The sequence below is a fragment of the Sus scrofa genome, chromosome 4, assembly GCF_000003025.6.
Source record: "Sus scrofa isolate TJ Tabasco breed Duroc chromosome 4, Sscrofa11.1, whole genome shotgun sequence".
Classification (NCBI taxonomy): Eukaryota; Metazoa; Chordata; class Mammalia; order Artiodactyla; family Suidae; genus Sus; species Sus scrofa.
In genome coordinates this window covers 80974305-80990096 of record NC_010446.5, presented here as the reverse complement: position 1 = coordinate 80990096, position 15792 = coordinate 80974305, and the positions used below count along the sequence as shown (strand labels likewise).

Here is a 15792-nt window from a genome sequence, read left to right as displayed (position 1 = left end):
TCTTGATCATGATGTACAATCCTTTTAATGTATTGTTGGATTCAGTTTGCTAGTATTTTGTTGAGAATTTTTGCATCTATGTTCATCAGTGAAACTGGCCTGTAATTTTCTTTTTTTTGTGGTATCTTTGTCTGGTTTTGGTATCAGGGTGATGATGTCTATGACAAGGGGGGCAAGAATATACAATGGAGAAGACAGCCTGTTCAATAAGTGGTGCTGGGAAAACAGCCACATGCAAAAGAATGAAATTAGAACACTCCATAACATCACACACAAAAATAAACTCAAAATGGATTAAAGACCTAGATATAAGACCAGATACTATAAAACTCTTACAGGAAAACAGAGGCCAAACACTCTCCAACACAAACGACACCAACATATTCTCAGATCCACCTCTTAGATTAATGACAATAAAAACAAAAATAAACAAATGGGACCTAATCAAACTTAAAAGTTTCTGCACAGCAAAGGAAATCCTCAACTAAACAAAAAAAAGACAACCCACAGAATGGGAGAAAACCTTTGTAAATGGATCGACTGACAAGGGATTAATCTCCAAATTTTACCTACCGCTCAATACCAAAACAACAAACAACCCCATCAAAAAATGGGCAGAAGATCTCAACAGACAATTCTCCAAAGAAGACATACAGATGGCCAAAAAACCCTCATGAAAAGATGTTCAACATCACTCATTATTCGAGAAATGCAAATCAAAACCACTATGAGGTACCACCTTACACCAGCCAGAATGGCCATCCTCAAAAAGTCTACAAACAATAAGTGCTGGAGAGGGTGTGGAGAAAAAAGAACTCTATTACACTGTTGGTGGGATTGTAAATTGGTGCAACCACTGTGGAAAACAGTATGGAGATTCCTCAGAAAACCAAAAATAGAACTACCATTTGATCTAGTAATCCCACTCCTGGGCATCTATCCAGAGAAAACCATGACTCGAAAAAACACATGTACTCAATGTTCATTCCAGCACTATTTGCAATAGCCAAGACATGGAAACAACCTAAATGTCCATCAACAGAGGAATGGATCAAGAAGATGTGGTACATATACAAAATGGAATACTACTCAGCTATTAAAAGGAACAATATAACGGCATTTTTAGCAACACGAATGGACTTAGAAATTATCATGCTAAGTGAAATCAGTCAGACAATGAGACACCAACATCAAATGCTATCACTTACATGTTGAATCTGAAAAAAGGACACAATGAACTTCTTTGCAAACAGATAGTAACTCATAGACTTTGAAAAACTTATGGTTTCCAAAGGAGACAGTTTGAGGGTAGGGGATACACTGGGGGTGTGATATGGAAATAGTATAAATCTGGATTGTGATGATCACTGTACAAGTATAAATGTAATAAAATAATTGGGTAATAAAAATTTTTTTTAAAAATTGTAAAAGACAATAAAAAAATTAAAAAAAGAAGAAAAAGGTAAAGAGTAATCATCAGTGAACTATGGAACAACTTCAAGTGGCCTAATACACATTTTATTGGAATCTCTGAAGAAATGATAATTGATAATTTTCCAAATTTAATAAAAAAATATAAATCCACAACCCCAATAAGGTCAGTGAAATCCAAGAGCAAGAAACATGAAAAAAGCTACATGAAGGCACAATGTAATTGAATTGGTCAAAATAAATTATGAAGTGACCATATTAAAGCAGCCAGAGGGAACAAACCACATAAAGAGATTAAAAAAAGATACGGATGTCAGCAGACTTCTCATCAGAAACAATGCAAGCATGTCAAATGGAACAATATGTTTAGCAAGTAGAAAAAAATCTGTCACTCTGGATTCATAAACCAGCAAAAAAATTTCAAAAACAAAAAAAACCTAAAGAATTTCTCAGATATAAAATGAAATAATTCATCATTAGTAAATCTATCCTGTGACAGACGGAAACATGCATCTACACAAAAATAGTAGAATCAATGCCAACAGTAATTATCTATGTAAGTATATATGAGTTTTTTCTTAATATTTAAATATTTTTGAACTAAAAGTGACAGTCATACAAAAAATAATAATGTATCATAGGTTTTATAACATATATATATATATTATATATATATATAAAATATATTAACTTCATGGTAACCACTCATCAAAAATCTGTAATAGATACACACACAAAAAAGAGAAAGGACTCCAAACGTAACACTAAATAAAGATAGTCATCAAATCACAAGAGGAGAGCAAAAGGAAAAAAAAAAGGAACATAAAAGGACTGCAAAAATGACCAGCAACCAATTAACGAAATGACCAAAATTACATACCTCTCAATAACTGAAAACAGGCTAAAAGCTCCAGTCAAAAGACATGAAGTGGATATAAAAACAAAACCCAGATATATACTGCCTATAAGAGAATCATTTCAGATCTAAAGATACAAACCAACTGAAAATGAGAAGATGGAAAAAGATATTCTATGTAAATGGAAACAAAAAGAAAAATGTGGTAGCAATACTTACATCAGATAAACAGACTTTAAAAGATTGTACCTACAAAGGATGTTACATAATGATACAATATACTGATCACTTCATCAAGAAAATACATCGAGTTAAAATATATATGCACATGGAAACAAAAAAGACCTTGAAGAACCAAACTAACCTTGACGATGAACAAAAATAATGGAGGTATCACACTCTGATTTCAAATCATACTAAGAAAGCTACTATAATCAAAACTGTATGGTACAGCACAAAAACAGACATATTTTAATGGAACAGAATAAAGGATCCAGGGATAAACTCACTCTTAGATCATCAATTAATCTATGACAATGGAGGTAAGAATGTACAGTGGCTAAAAAAGAGCCTCTTTAGTAAATGGTGATGTGAAAACTAGACAGCTATATGCACAAGAATCAACCTGGACTACTTTTTTTTACACCATATACATACATAAACTCAAAATGAATTGAAGCCTTAAATGTAAGACCTGAAATCATAAAGCTCCTTGAAAAAAACATAGGCAGTATACTCTGACATCAGCCTTGGCAATAATTTTTTGATATGTCTCCTCAAGCAAGGGAGACAAAAGTACAAGTAAACAAATTGGACTATATCAAACTAAAAATTTTTTCCACAGTGAAGGAAACTATCAAGAAAATAAAAAGGCAGCCTAGTGAATGTGAGAAGATATCTGCATATGATATATCTGATATAAGGGGTTAACAACAAAAATATATAAAGAACTCACACAACTCAACACTGAAAAATCAAACAACTCAATAATGGGCAGAGGATCTGAACAGAAAAATTTCCAAGGAAGATGTATAGATGGCCAACATATACATCAAAAATACTTAACATCACTAATCACCAGGCAAGTATAAATCAAAACCACAAGGATATATCACTTTGCACTTGTCAAATGGCTATTATCAAAAGAACAACAAATAACAAGTGTTGGCAAAGAGTAGGAAAAAAAAGCCACCCTTGTGCACTGGTAGTGAGAATGTAAATATAGCGACTATAGAAAACAGTATTGAGGTTCCTCAAAAAATTAAAAATAAAACTTTCATACAATCCAGTAACTCCACTTTGGGGTATTTTTCCCAAAGAAAACTAATTTGAAAAGATAGGTGCACCACTATGTTCACTGCAGTATTATTTACAATAGCCAAGTTATAGATGCAACCTTAGTGTCCACTGAGAGATGAATGAATAAAGAAATGTGGTGTACATATAGATAAATATACACATAATATACAATGAAATATTACTTAGGCACAAAGAAAATGAAATTATATCAACTGGGACATGTATGGACCTAGAGGGTTATTTTGCTAAGTGAAATAAGTCAGACTGAAAAAGATAGTGTATAATTTCTCTTACAGGTGGAATCTAAAGAACAAAACAAATGAACAGACCTAACAAAATAGAATATAATACAAAGAACAAAGTGGTAGTTGTCAAAGAAGAGGGGGATGGGTGGCTGAGTGAAATAGATGAAGGAGATTAAGAGGTACAAACTTCCAATTATAAAATAATTCATAGGAATGTAATATATAGGAACAGAAATATAACATTGTAATATCTTTGTACAGTGATATATGTTAACTACACAGATCATTTTATAAGGTAGAAAAATATGAAACATGGTATATATCTGAAACTAATGTAATATTTAAGTCAATTATTCTTGAATAAAACACTAAACTAAGTATAATGGAAAAAATAAAAATCGTTAAAAAAGAAAAACAGATCTCAAATAAACATTAGGTTGTTATTTAGGTGTTTACATCCCAAGTAACTAAAAAAAGAACAAATGAAGCCCAAAGTTGTCGAAGGAAAGAAATAAAAAAAGATCTGCATAGAAATAATGAAATTGAGAACGGAAAAAAAGGAAAGACCAATGAAACTAAGAATTTTTTTCAAAAATAAACAAAATTGACAAACTTTCAGGTAGAATCACCAAGAAAAAAGAAAGAGTACTCAAATAAATCAAACTGTATATAAAAGCAGACATTTATGCCTGATATGACAGAAACACTGGGGTTCTTAAGAGAATAATATGAACAATTATTTGCCAACCAAGTTGGATAACCTAGAAAAAATGGATACATTTTGAGAAACATACTACCTGCCAAGACTGAATCATGAAAGAGGAGAAAATCTGAGCAGACCAATAATAAGTAAGAAGACTGATCAGTAATCAAAACCCTTCAACAAAGAAAAGTCCAGGACCAGATGGCTTCACAGGGTAATCTCACAAAATGTTTAAAAAGAAGAATTAGTGCCAATCCTTCTCAAGCTTTTCCACAAATTGAAGAAGGAACACTCCCAAATTTATTTTGCAAGGCCAGCATTACACTGAAACTAGGTAAGGACATTGAAAAAAGGAAAACTAGAGACCATTATCTCTGATTAACAGAAAAGCAAAAATACTCAACAAAAATAGCAGCAAACCGAATGTACCACCAAATTAAAAGAATCATACACTATGATCAAGTGGTATTTGTCTATGAGATACAAGGATAATATCATACTCAAATCAGTAAGTGTGATACATCATATTAATAACATGAAAGGTAAAAATCATATGATCATCTCAATAGAAACAGAAAAAGCATTGGAGAAAATTCAACATCCTTTCATGATAAAACTCAATAAAATAGGAATAGAAGCCAATTATCTTAACATAATAAAAGGCCATATATGAAAATCCTACTGCCAACATCTACACATTGAAAAACTGAAAGCTTTTACTCTAAAATCAATAAGGCAAGGATGCCTACTCCTGCCACTTTTGTTCAAAAATACTGAAAAAAATAGCCAGAGCATTTAGGCAAGAAAAATAAATAAAAGGAATACTAATTGGAAAGGAAGATGTAAGATTGTCTGTTTGCTGAAGATATGATCTTATATACAGAAAATTCTTAATACTCCACCAAAAAACTGTTGGAACTAATTAATGAATTCAGTAACATCTCAAGATAAAAAAAAATCAATACACAAAAATCATTGCACTTCTATACACTGACAACTATCTGATAAAGAAATAAGGAAAATGATCTCATTTACAACAGCATCAAAAAAAAAAATTAGGAATTAGGGAATTCCCATTGTGGTGCAGCAGAAGTGAATCCGACTAGTACCCATGAGGATGCAGGTTTAATTCCTGGCCAGGCTCAGTGGGCCAGGGATCCAGCATTGCTGCGAGCTTTGGTATAGGTCACAGAAGTGGCTCAGATCCTGCACTGCTGTGGCTATAGCATAAGCTGGCAGCTATAGCTCTGATTTGACCCCTAGACCGTGAACTTCCATGTGCCACAGGTGGGGCCCTAAAAAGCAAAATAATAATAAAATTTAAAAAAGGAATTAAATTTAGCCAAAGAAGAGAAATATTTATGTATTGAAAATTCTAAGACGTTGATAAAACTGAAGAGGATACAAAAAATGGAAAGATATGCTGTATTCATGGACCACAAGAGTTAATAGTGTTTCAATGTCCATACTACCCCAAAACATATAGAGATTCAATGCCTCCTCTATAAAAACTGAAATGACATTTTCACAGATATAGAAAAAAATTTTTTAAATTAGAATGGAACCACAAGAGACTCCAAATAGCAAAATCAACCTTGAGAAAGTATAAAGCTGGAGGAATCAATCATACTTACTGATTTTAATATATTACAAAGCTATAGTAATCAAAATATATAGTGTGGTACTGGCATAAAAGCAGACATATAGCTCAAAGGAGCAGAAGTGAGAGCTCAAAATAAACCCACACATATATGGTCAACTAATACTTGACAGTGAAGCCAAGAATACTCAATAGAGGAAAGCACATAAATGGCGTTGATAAAACTGAATGTTTACATACATAAGAATGAAATTGGACCCCTATTTGACACCACTAACAAAGATGAACTCAAATGGATTAAGGACTTAAATGTATAACCTGGAACCATAAAAACCTGGAAAAAAATACAGAAAAAAAATCTTAATCTTAGTCTTGGCAATGACTTTTTAGATATGATACCAGAAAACAGACAACAGAAACAAACATCAGGTGGGATGAAGTCAAATTAAAATCTTCTGCACAGCAAAAGAAACAATGAACAAAATGAAAAGGCATTCTATAAATGGTGGCAAACATTTGCAAATCATACGATTGATAAGGGTTTAATACTTCAAATATGGAGTTTGCATCATGGCCCAGTGGAAACAAATCTGACTAGCATCCATGAAGATGCAGGTTCAGTCCCTGGCCTTGCTCAATGGGTTAGGAATTTGACGTTGCAGTGAGCTGTGGTGTAGGTCGCAGATGGGGCTCAGATCTGGTGTTGCTGTGGCTGTGGCGTAGGCCAGTGGTTACAGCTGTGATTCGATCCCCAGCCTGGGAACCTACATATGCCACAGATGCAGCCCTAAAAAGACAAAAAAAACCACAAAGCAAAACAAAACAAAAAACCCTCAAATATAAAAGGAACTCATACAACTCAAAATCAATCTGATTTTTATGGGCAAAAGATCTGAATAGATATTTTTCTCAAAGAACACATACAAATGGCCAATAGGCAGATGAAAAGGTACTCAACATCACTAATTATCAGGAAAATGTAAATCAATACTACACTGAGATACCACCTCACACCTGTCAGAATGGCTATTATCAAAAAGACAAGAAATAAATGCTGGCAAAATGTAGAGAAAAAGGAACCCTGGTGTTCTGTTGTCAGAAATGTACATTGGTACATTCACTCTGGAAAACAGTATGGTGGTTCCTCAAAAAGTTAAAAATAGAACCACCATATGATCCAGCAATCCTACTTCTAGGTCTATATCTAAAAGGAAAGAAAATCATGATGTCAAAGAGGTATCTAGACTCCCATGTTCACTCCAGCGTTATTCACAAAAGTTAAGCCATACAAATATCCTAAGTGTCTATTGATGCATGAATGGATAAAGATGTGAAATATATGAGAGAAAGAGAGAATAGAATACTATTTGTTTATAATAAAGGATATTCTGACATTTGCCACAGATAGATCATGAGAGGATTATGCTAAGTGAGATAAGTCAAAGACAAATACTATAGATATTCTCACATATACTTATACGTGGAATCTCAAAATGCTGAATGCACAGAATCAAGGAGTAGACTGAAGGTTACCAGAAGCATGGTGGTGGGGGAAATGGGGGATGGTATGAAAGAGTATAAACTTTCCATTATAAGATGAGTAAGTTCAGGAGATCTAATGTAAGGCATGGTATATAAAATATTATATACTTGAATGGTGCTGTGACAGTAGATCTTAAATTTTCTTACCATAACAACAATACAAACAAAACAGTATTTGTGTGAGGTAAAGAATGCATTACCTAATCTCATTTTGATAAACATTTTGCAATATATACTTGTATTAAACCATTATACTATATCCCTTAAACTTATACAATGTTACATGTCAATTATATCTCAGTAAAGCTGGGGTGGGGGAATCAATAGTCAACTACAAAGCAGAAATTGATCGCAACCTTAAAAGCCCCATATTGGAGAGAATCAAAATGGTGTAGTATGTGGCACTCACCTTCTCCTACCAATGCATACAAAACAAACAAACAAAACCCATGTAGAAAATTTCACACCAAACATCTATTAAATGCTGGCAGAAGACCTTAGACTTCCAAAAAGGGCAGGAAACCGTGAACATAACTGGGCAGAACAAAAGGAGAAAAAAAAAAAGTGAGAGAGAGAAGAGACAAACTGAATCAAGATAGGACCAGTACTCCTGAGAGGGAACTGTGAAAGAGGAAAGGAATCCACACCCTGGGAGGCCACCTAATTGACAAGATCAGCCTGGACTGAGGAGAAACTCAAAGCTTTGGAGAAAAGCACAGTAGCCAGACTGAGGAGGAGGGCAAAGCAGAGAGAGCGAGCCACACAGATGATAGGTACCATCCACCAGCACATCAAAGCCTGAGACACTTGGGTGGGGTCTGGACACTTACATTCAGGATTTGGAGTTCAGTTCCAGGGATAGTACAAGGGTTGGCTGTGTGGAAACGACCTGAAGGGAATAGGGAGAAGTGCACCAAAACTGAGAGAGTGCAAGAGGAGGCCTGGGGTCATCAGAGAAGCAAGGTACTATTGTTTGGAAGTGAAAAAGGAGGGGATCAGGACCTTGAGAGGAACTTCTTTCTCTCAGCATGTATGGGTTTTCAGGCAGCAGGGAGCCTCTTGTGTGGACTACAGGGGGCAGGTGCAAACTACTGCAGTTACCTCAGACTCCTAAGGAGTGCACGATCAGCCACCACTGTTAACTGATAACGCCTGTGGTCCCAGTCACCTCAGGGGTCACCACTGTGGAGAGCCCTGCAACTGAGTATTGCCTGTTGCCCTTACCTCTCTTGAATTGTACATGCCATGCCACTGCCTTGTGAAGCGCTCTTGGTGCTGCACCCACTTTCCTTAGGGTCACTGCCACTGCTGAGGGCCATGCAACCAGTAACAGCCTTCCCACCCCCTCTTCTGGTGTGTCCCCACCACTGCCAAGGGCCCAGCAAACAGGTGCTGCCTGCAGGCTTTGCCCACTGCCCCCACCTCCATGGGAGCACATGCAAGCTGTATACCTGCATACCCCCTATCAAGAGGATAATGGCCTGCACACACTGAGGAAAGAGGGAGCAAGCATCCTAACCAAAATCAGTCCTTATGCAAAAAAAAAAAAAAAAAAAAAAAATAGTAAGCCCTCACAAGCTACCCAGGGATGATCCCACACATAAACAGACCTCTAAGACTACAATAGATAATTGCTTTCCCTAAACTCACAGAGTAAGAAAAATATAAGCAAAATGAAGAAGCACAGGAACCATTCCCATTTAAAAGAACAGGAGAATTCCACTGAAGGAGCAAACATAGAAACAGACCTCTGCAGTCTGACACTGAATTCAAAAAGGAGGTAATAAAAATTCCACAGGAATTAAAAATGGATAACAACAGTAACAGCAGATTACCTTAAAAAGGAACTAGAAACTGTAATAAAGAGCCAAGAAAGATTAGAAAATTCATTTGCATAAATGAAAGCTGAATTAAAGACAATGAACTTAAGAATAAATAGAGCAGAGGAACAAATAAATTATGTGGCAGACAGAATAATGGAAATCATCCAGTCAGGACAGCAGAGGGAAAGTCAAAGAAAAAAAAAAACGAAGGCAATATAAGAGATCTATGGGATAATATAAAGCATGCCAATGTATGCATAATATGGATTCCAGAAGGAGAAGAAAAAGAAAAGGGGATCAAAAGTATATTTGAAGAAATTATGGCTGAAAACTTCCCAAATCTAAAGAAGAAAACAGATATCCAGATACAGGAAGCACAATGGGTGCCAAACAAGTTGTACCCAAAGAGACCTACTCCAAGACATATCATATTAAGAATGGCAAAGTTAAAGATAAGGAGAAGATTCCCAAGGCAGCAAGAGAAAAATAAAGAGTTAAATACAAGGGAATCCCCATAAGGCTATCAGTTGTTTTCTCTATAGAAACGTTACTGTCCAGAACAGAGTGGCAATATGTATTCAAAGCCCTAAAAGGGAAAAATCTGCAACCTAGAATACTCTACCCAGCAAGATTATCATTTAAGCTAGGAGAAATAAAGAACTTTTCAAACAAAAACTGAAAGTATACAGTAATACCAAGCCTATCCTAAACAAAATATTGAAGGTCTCCACTAAATAGGATGAAGGAAGAAGACATAGGATGGAGAAAATCACAATTGGAAAGTAGTCAGTTAAATTAAGCCAGTATACAGATCAAAAATGAAAAACAAAACAAAACAAAACAAAAACAAAACCCTATTTGTGAAAGAAATAATAAACACAAGGAATAGCAAAAGGATAAAACATAAAAAAACCCATAAAGATGTAAAACAGGAGATCAAAATCATAAAATGTGGGTAAGAAGAGTAAGAAAATCTAGACTTTTTAAAATAATGTGTTTGAGCGAGTTCCCATTGTGGCTTAGTGGAAATGAACCCAACTAGTACCCATGAGGACATAGGTATGATCCCTGGTTCCGCTCAGTGGGCTAAGGATCCAGTGTTGTCAGGAACTGTGGTATGGGTTGCAGATGCAGCTTGGATCCAGCATTGCTGTGGCTGTAGCATAGGATGGCAGCTGCAGCTCTGATGTGACCTCTAGCCTGGGAACATCCATATGCCACAGGTGCAGCCCTAAAAAACAAAAATGTGCTTGAGCCTATATGACTATCAGTCTAAGGTAAGCAGATATAGGAAGGGGTTAACACATTTGAAAAACAGGGCAACCTCAAATTAAAAACAAATAATACATTTACAAAAAAACAAAAAGAGGACACAAGCAGAAAATTAAAGGAAATCATCAAACCATAAAAAAAGAAATGAACAAAGGAGAAACATAGACTCAACTGGAAAATAAGGTTTAAAATGGCAATAAATACATATTCATTAATAATTACCTTAAATGTCAACAGATTGAATGTGCCAATCAAAAGACATAGAATGGCAGACTGAATAACAAAAACAAGAGCCTACAATATACTGTCTACAAGAGGCCCACCTTAGGGTAATGGACACATATAAACTGAAAGTGAGGTGATGACAAAGATATTTCCATGCAAATGGAAATGACAACAAAGTGGGAGTCACAATACTCATATCAGACAAAATAGACTTTAAAACAAAGGCCATAAAAAAGACAAAGGACACTATTTAATGATAAAAGGATCAATTCAAGAAGGGGATGTTATACTCATCAATATATATGCCACTAATACAGGAGCAGCCAAATATACACAATAAATATTAACAGACATAAAAGGAGAAACTGATGGGAATACAAATAATAGGAGGAGACTTTTAACACCCCACTCATATCACTGGACAGATCTTATAGACAGAAAATCAATAAGGCAACAGATATTCTAAACGACAACAGAACAGTTAGATTTAAATGATATTTTCAGGACATCACATGCAAAAAAATCCAGAATATGCAGTCTTTCCAAGTGCACATGGAACATTCTCTAGGATTGACCACATACTGAGGCACAAAACTAACCTCAACAAATTTAAGAGTATAGAAATTATTTTCAAAATTGTATCAATGACTGAGAAACCATATTATTGAACTGTTAAATCTCTCAACCAACCCTGAAAGAGGAGGCTAATTTTTATTGAAGAGAAATATTTTGAAAATATTCTAGGGAAGCAACAAAACTGTCACTATATAAGTATAGTAGGGCTTAAGAGACAAGATTCGTATTATTAAAAAGGTCACACATTGGATTAAAAAATTCTTTCTGAGAAAAAAATTTCAAGGATGTAATTTATACATTTAAGATCTGAATGGGGACATTTAGTAGAAGGATAGTAGAGTGTAATTTAAAACATTATTACCAATGCTAAAGACAGAAGGTTTTATAGCACATTAAAATCAATAGAACTTTCAAGTATTCTGGTATTAGCTTTATTCATCTAACAAAAAATAGAACAAATTAAATGTAAAGTAAGTACTTTGTTGCTTTTCTCATTGCTTAGGAATTCATACCTCGTAAGAGCTGTTCCTGTTTTACCACAAGCCCCTGGTATTTTTTAAAGGTTTTTTCATAATCTTTTCTCAAGATTTGGTTTTCTGGATCTTCATCAAGTAAACAAGTTAAGGATCATCCATATTCATTGAAGTAAAGAAAATCTACTGAAAAATACTACAAAGAACAGTACCATTAAATTTTATGTGCAATGTTACCCAGTTGTTTTGCTAATCAATTGTTTAACTTCTCTGCATAATGATTGGGTTATAACAGAACGTCTTAACCAAGGGTTTTTGAGAATGTGCTTAGAGACCTTGGATGAACACATGTTTAGTCTTCACCAAATACTTGAATCCTTAGAAACTGTATGTAAATATTTTATATATGTGCCCAAGTCTCTTTCACCAGATTAAAAAAATGAGTTCATAGGCCAAAATGGTTACTGTCCTGGAGAACAACTTAGTTAATAATAATAATATTGAATTCCACTTCAGACAGATATCCAGAATATTCAAAGGATATGGATTAGATCTAAAGCTTTTTGACATCTCCTTCAGACTTATACCAAAAAGATATATCCCAAAGTTAGAGATAAACAAAATTTAAAAATCACAGCTTATGGCCCCAAATAATCCCTGAACACTTTTAGAAATAACCAGTTACTTCAGTATGACTTCAGGATCCCAAAACATTCAAAAACATCCACTTTGTTGAATGCTACTTTCACCACAACACAAGGAAACAAGACTTAATAAAATAGTAGTATTTTAGAAGAAATGGCCAAAGTCTTGATAGGTCTTTTTTCTATTCCTTCAATTATCTTAATCTATTGATTCTAAAACACATTCTTCACACATCTTAACATCTCCAGAATTTGGATATGTCTTATAATCCATGATACGTCACAGTTTAACTGGAAGCAACTTTTCCTTAGTGGCTCATAAATAATGGTGTATGTTATATTTGATGGTGCCTGATATTTATAGGAATGTGACATGTCCTAAAATATCAGTTCTTGTCACCAAACAACCACTAAGTATAAGTTAATGATTGTTAAAAGTCTCAGTGATTCTCTCTGGATTCCTCCAGTTTAAATGAATTTTAGGTATATTCAGGAAACTTGGGATTCCAAAAATGATCTAAAGTCTCCAGGATTCCTAAATTGTCCACACGGTTTAAGTCAATACCAATCTAGATATCAGAAGCTTACTGCACAAACAGAAACTTCCTAAACCTATAAAGATCCTAATTAAGAAAAGTCAAAGCTGTGTGTGTATGTGTGTGTTTGTGTATTTGTATAGTGCTTTGGGGATTCCATGAACAGGAGGAAAAAAACATGATATTGGGAACAATAGAAATAATACTTTTACTTTTTAAAAGAGATCAATAATTTTGGGTTCAAAAGAAAGTTATCAGTATGCCTTCTTATTTGCAGAACATATCATATAAAGACAGACAGGAATAAGTGAGGGACTTCAATTTAGAAAAATTAAAGTAGTAGAGGAAATATGATAAACATCTCCAAATACAAAAAAATACGATTTTTTTTCTTTGCTTTTTAGGGCCATACCTGAGGCACATGGAACTTCCCAGGCTAGGGGTAGATCGGAGCTACAGCTGCCAGCCTAAACCACAGCCACAGCAACAGCAGATCTGGGCCACGTCTGCAACCTACACCACAGCCCACAGCAATGTTGGATTGTCAACTCACTGAGTGAGGCCAGGGATCCAACCCACATCCTCATGGATACTAGCCAGATTGGTTTCCACTGCACCACAACAGGAACTCTCAATAAGAAATGTGATGTTGAAGAGAATATCCTTATTCTATATCAGTTCAGTATGCAAGATTAGAACCAAGGGATAGAAGTTTGGGGGAAATGGTCTTTAGTACACTACACACAAAAAAAGAAAAATTATAATAAATAGAATGCCACAGAACAAACTAAATCAATAAGCAGTGACATGTTAAAGAGACTGAATAATCCATTTGTAAGGGAAGTTGCAGAGAAGATTCTTATACTGAAAGACAAGTTAAAATTATTTTTAAGTTTCCTTTCAAGGCTTCTATCATTCTGCAGGCCTCTCAATTTTCCATGTATTTTTAATAGTATTTTTGTACTTAATTAGAAAAACAGAATTTAAAACTAGGTTCTTCACCAAAGACACACCCATTCCAATCAAAGTCACCTTTTCACACAGAAAGAACTACGAAATCAACAGTGGTGAGCCAGATATCAGCTAACTAAAGGATCTTAGGGGACATAATAGCAAAACCACATAGAGACTCGCCTAATTCAGTTATCCAGGACAACTATATTACCTATTCCTGCCACCTTATCACCTAATCAAAGTTGCAGAAAGATGAAAGTATACATCAAATTATATTCATTGACAGTTTCGAACTTCATCTTAATTTTCAACACATCCTTGCATTTTTCCAAGTAATGTGAATGACAAGCAAAGCAAAATCTCCCCCATCCAAAACTCATAGCAACAGGCAACAACAACGGGGTGAAATGCCACCATAAAAGGATATCAGCTTTCTTCTTCTTAGACAGTTCTTCTTGCCAAAGCTCATGTCTTTTTAATTCATGATCAATGATATTCATACACAGAGCTCCAATTTTATAGTGAGTGATAAGTCCATGAAACTGAGAAAAGCTTTAAAGAAGAGTTTTTTAGTATGTATTTAAAGGAATACATTTTATGGGTTCAGGAAATCTGCTTGGGATAAACACTGGATTAACAATATAAAATAGAATTGATATATATATTTCAATAAATGAATATGCCCACAGTATACTTGGAAGACTTAAAATTCTAAGATTACTTTACATGTTTGAACATACAACCCTTACCCAAAATGAAATTATTTATAAGAAATTAAAACATTTTTGTAACTAATCACCATTTTAACCATTCAAATACCCTCAATAAAATTTCAGACTACCAACTAACAAAACTACAAATATAACCGTACGATTATTGAATAAAACTGATACCAGAAAATAAACTAGTGAAGTATTAATAAGCAGATTTTATGTTTCCCAAACAATTTATTCATCCCAGTATTTATTCAGTAAATAGTTATTTGCTAATGCTGGCACATTTTCAGAATAGAGGCATGAAATTCTCTAGAAATCAATTAGACACTTAATAATGTCTCAGTAAGTATCTTTCTAAAGAATAGCTATGTATAAATAAAACATATGAATACATAACAAGTATGTTTTTGCAAACATAATATATACAAATAATATATGTGAACACATAACAGGCATGTGTTTGCAAAATACATTGTGTATACACACACATGCGACCCTTGAACAACACAGGGGTTAGGGATGCCAACCCTCTACATTGTCAAAAATTTATGCATAACTTGCAGGGGGGTCTCCATATCTGCATCTACACATTCAATAGGGGAATTATGTAGTATGGTAGTATATATTTAGTGAAAAAATACCTACATTTAAGTGGATCCATGTATTTTGAACCCATGTTGTTCAAGGGTCAACTGTAATCAATAACATTTACTGGCACTTTCTCTGGGTCTATCTGAAGAGGATACTACCATTACTATCCACAACTACAAACGAGGAAACTGAGCACAGAGAGGTTAAGTAACGTAACCAAGATCACACAGCTAATAAATAGTAGGACTTGGATTCATATCCAGAGAGTATATTTCTAGAGCCCATAACCCTTAAACTCTAAATCAT

General features: G+C 34.5%; 1 protein-coding gene across 8 annotated transcripts in view; it reads right to left on the bottom strand.

Annotated features, from left to right (window-relative positions):
* KIFAP3 (kinesin associated protein 3) overlaps nucleotides 1–15792 on the bottom strand; it is a 183104-nt gene that overhangs the window by 115039 nt on the left and 52273 nt on the right. For all 8 annotated transcript variants that reach the window (XM_021089425.1, XM_021089424.1, XM_021089426.1 and 5 more), the window contains 2 exons: nucleotides 14607–14731; nucleotides 12085–12183 (listed from right to left, as the gene is read on the bottom strand). In XM_021089425.1, the coding sequence (XP_020945084.1) occupies nucleotides 12085–12183; nucleotides 14607–14731 (224 nt within the window). The remainder of the gene's footprint in view (nucleotides 1–12084; nucleotides 12184–14606; nucleotides 14732–15792) is intronic.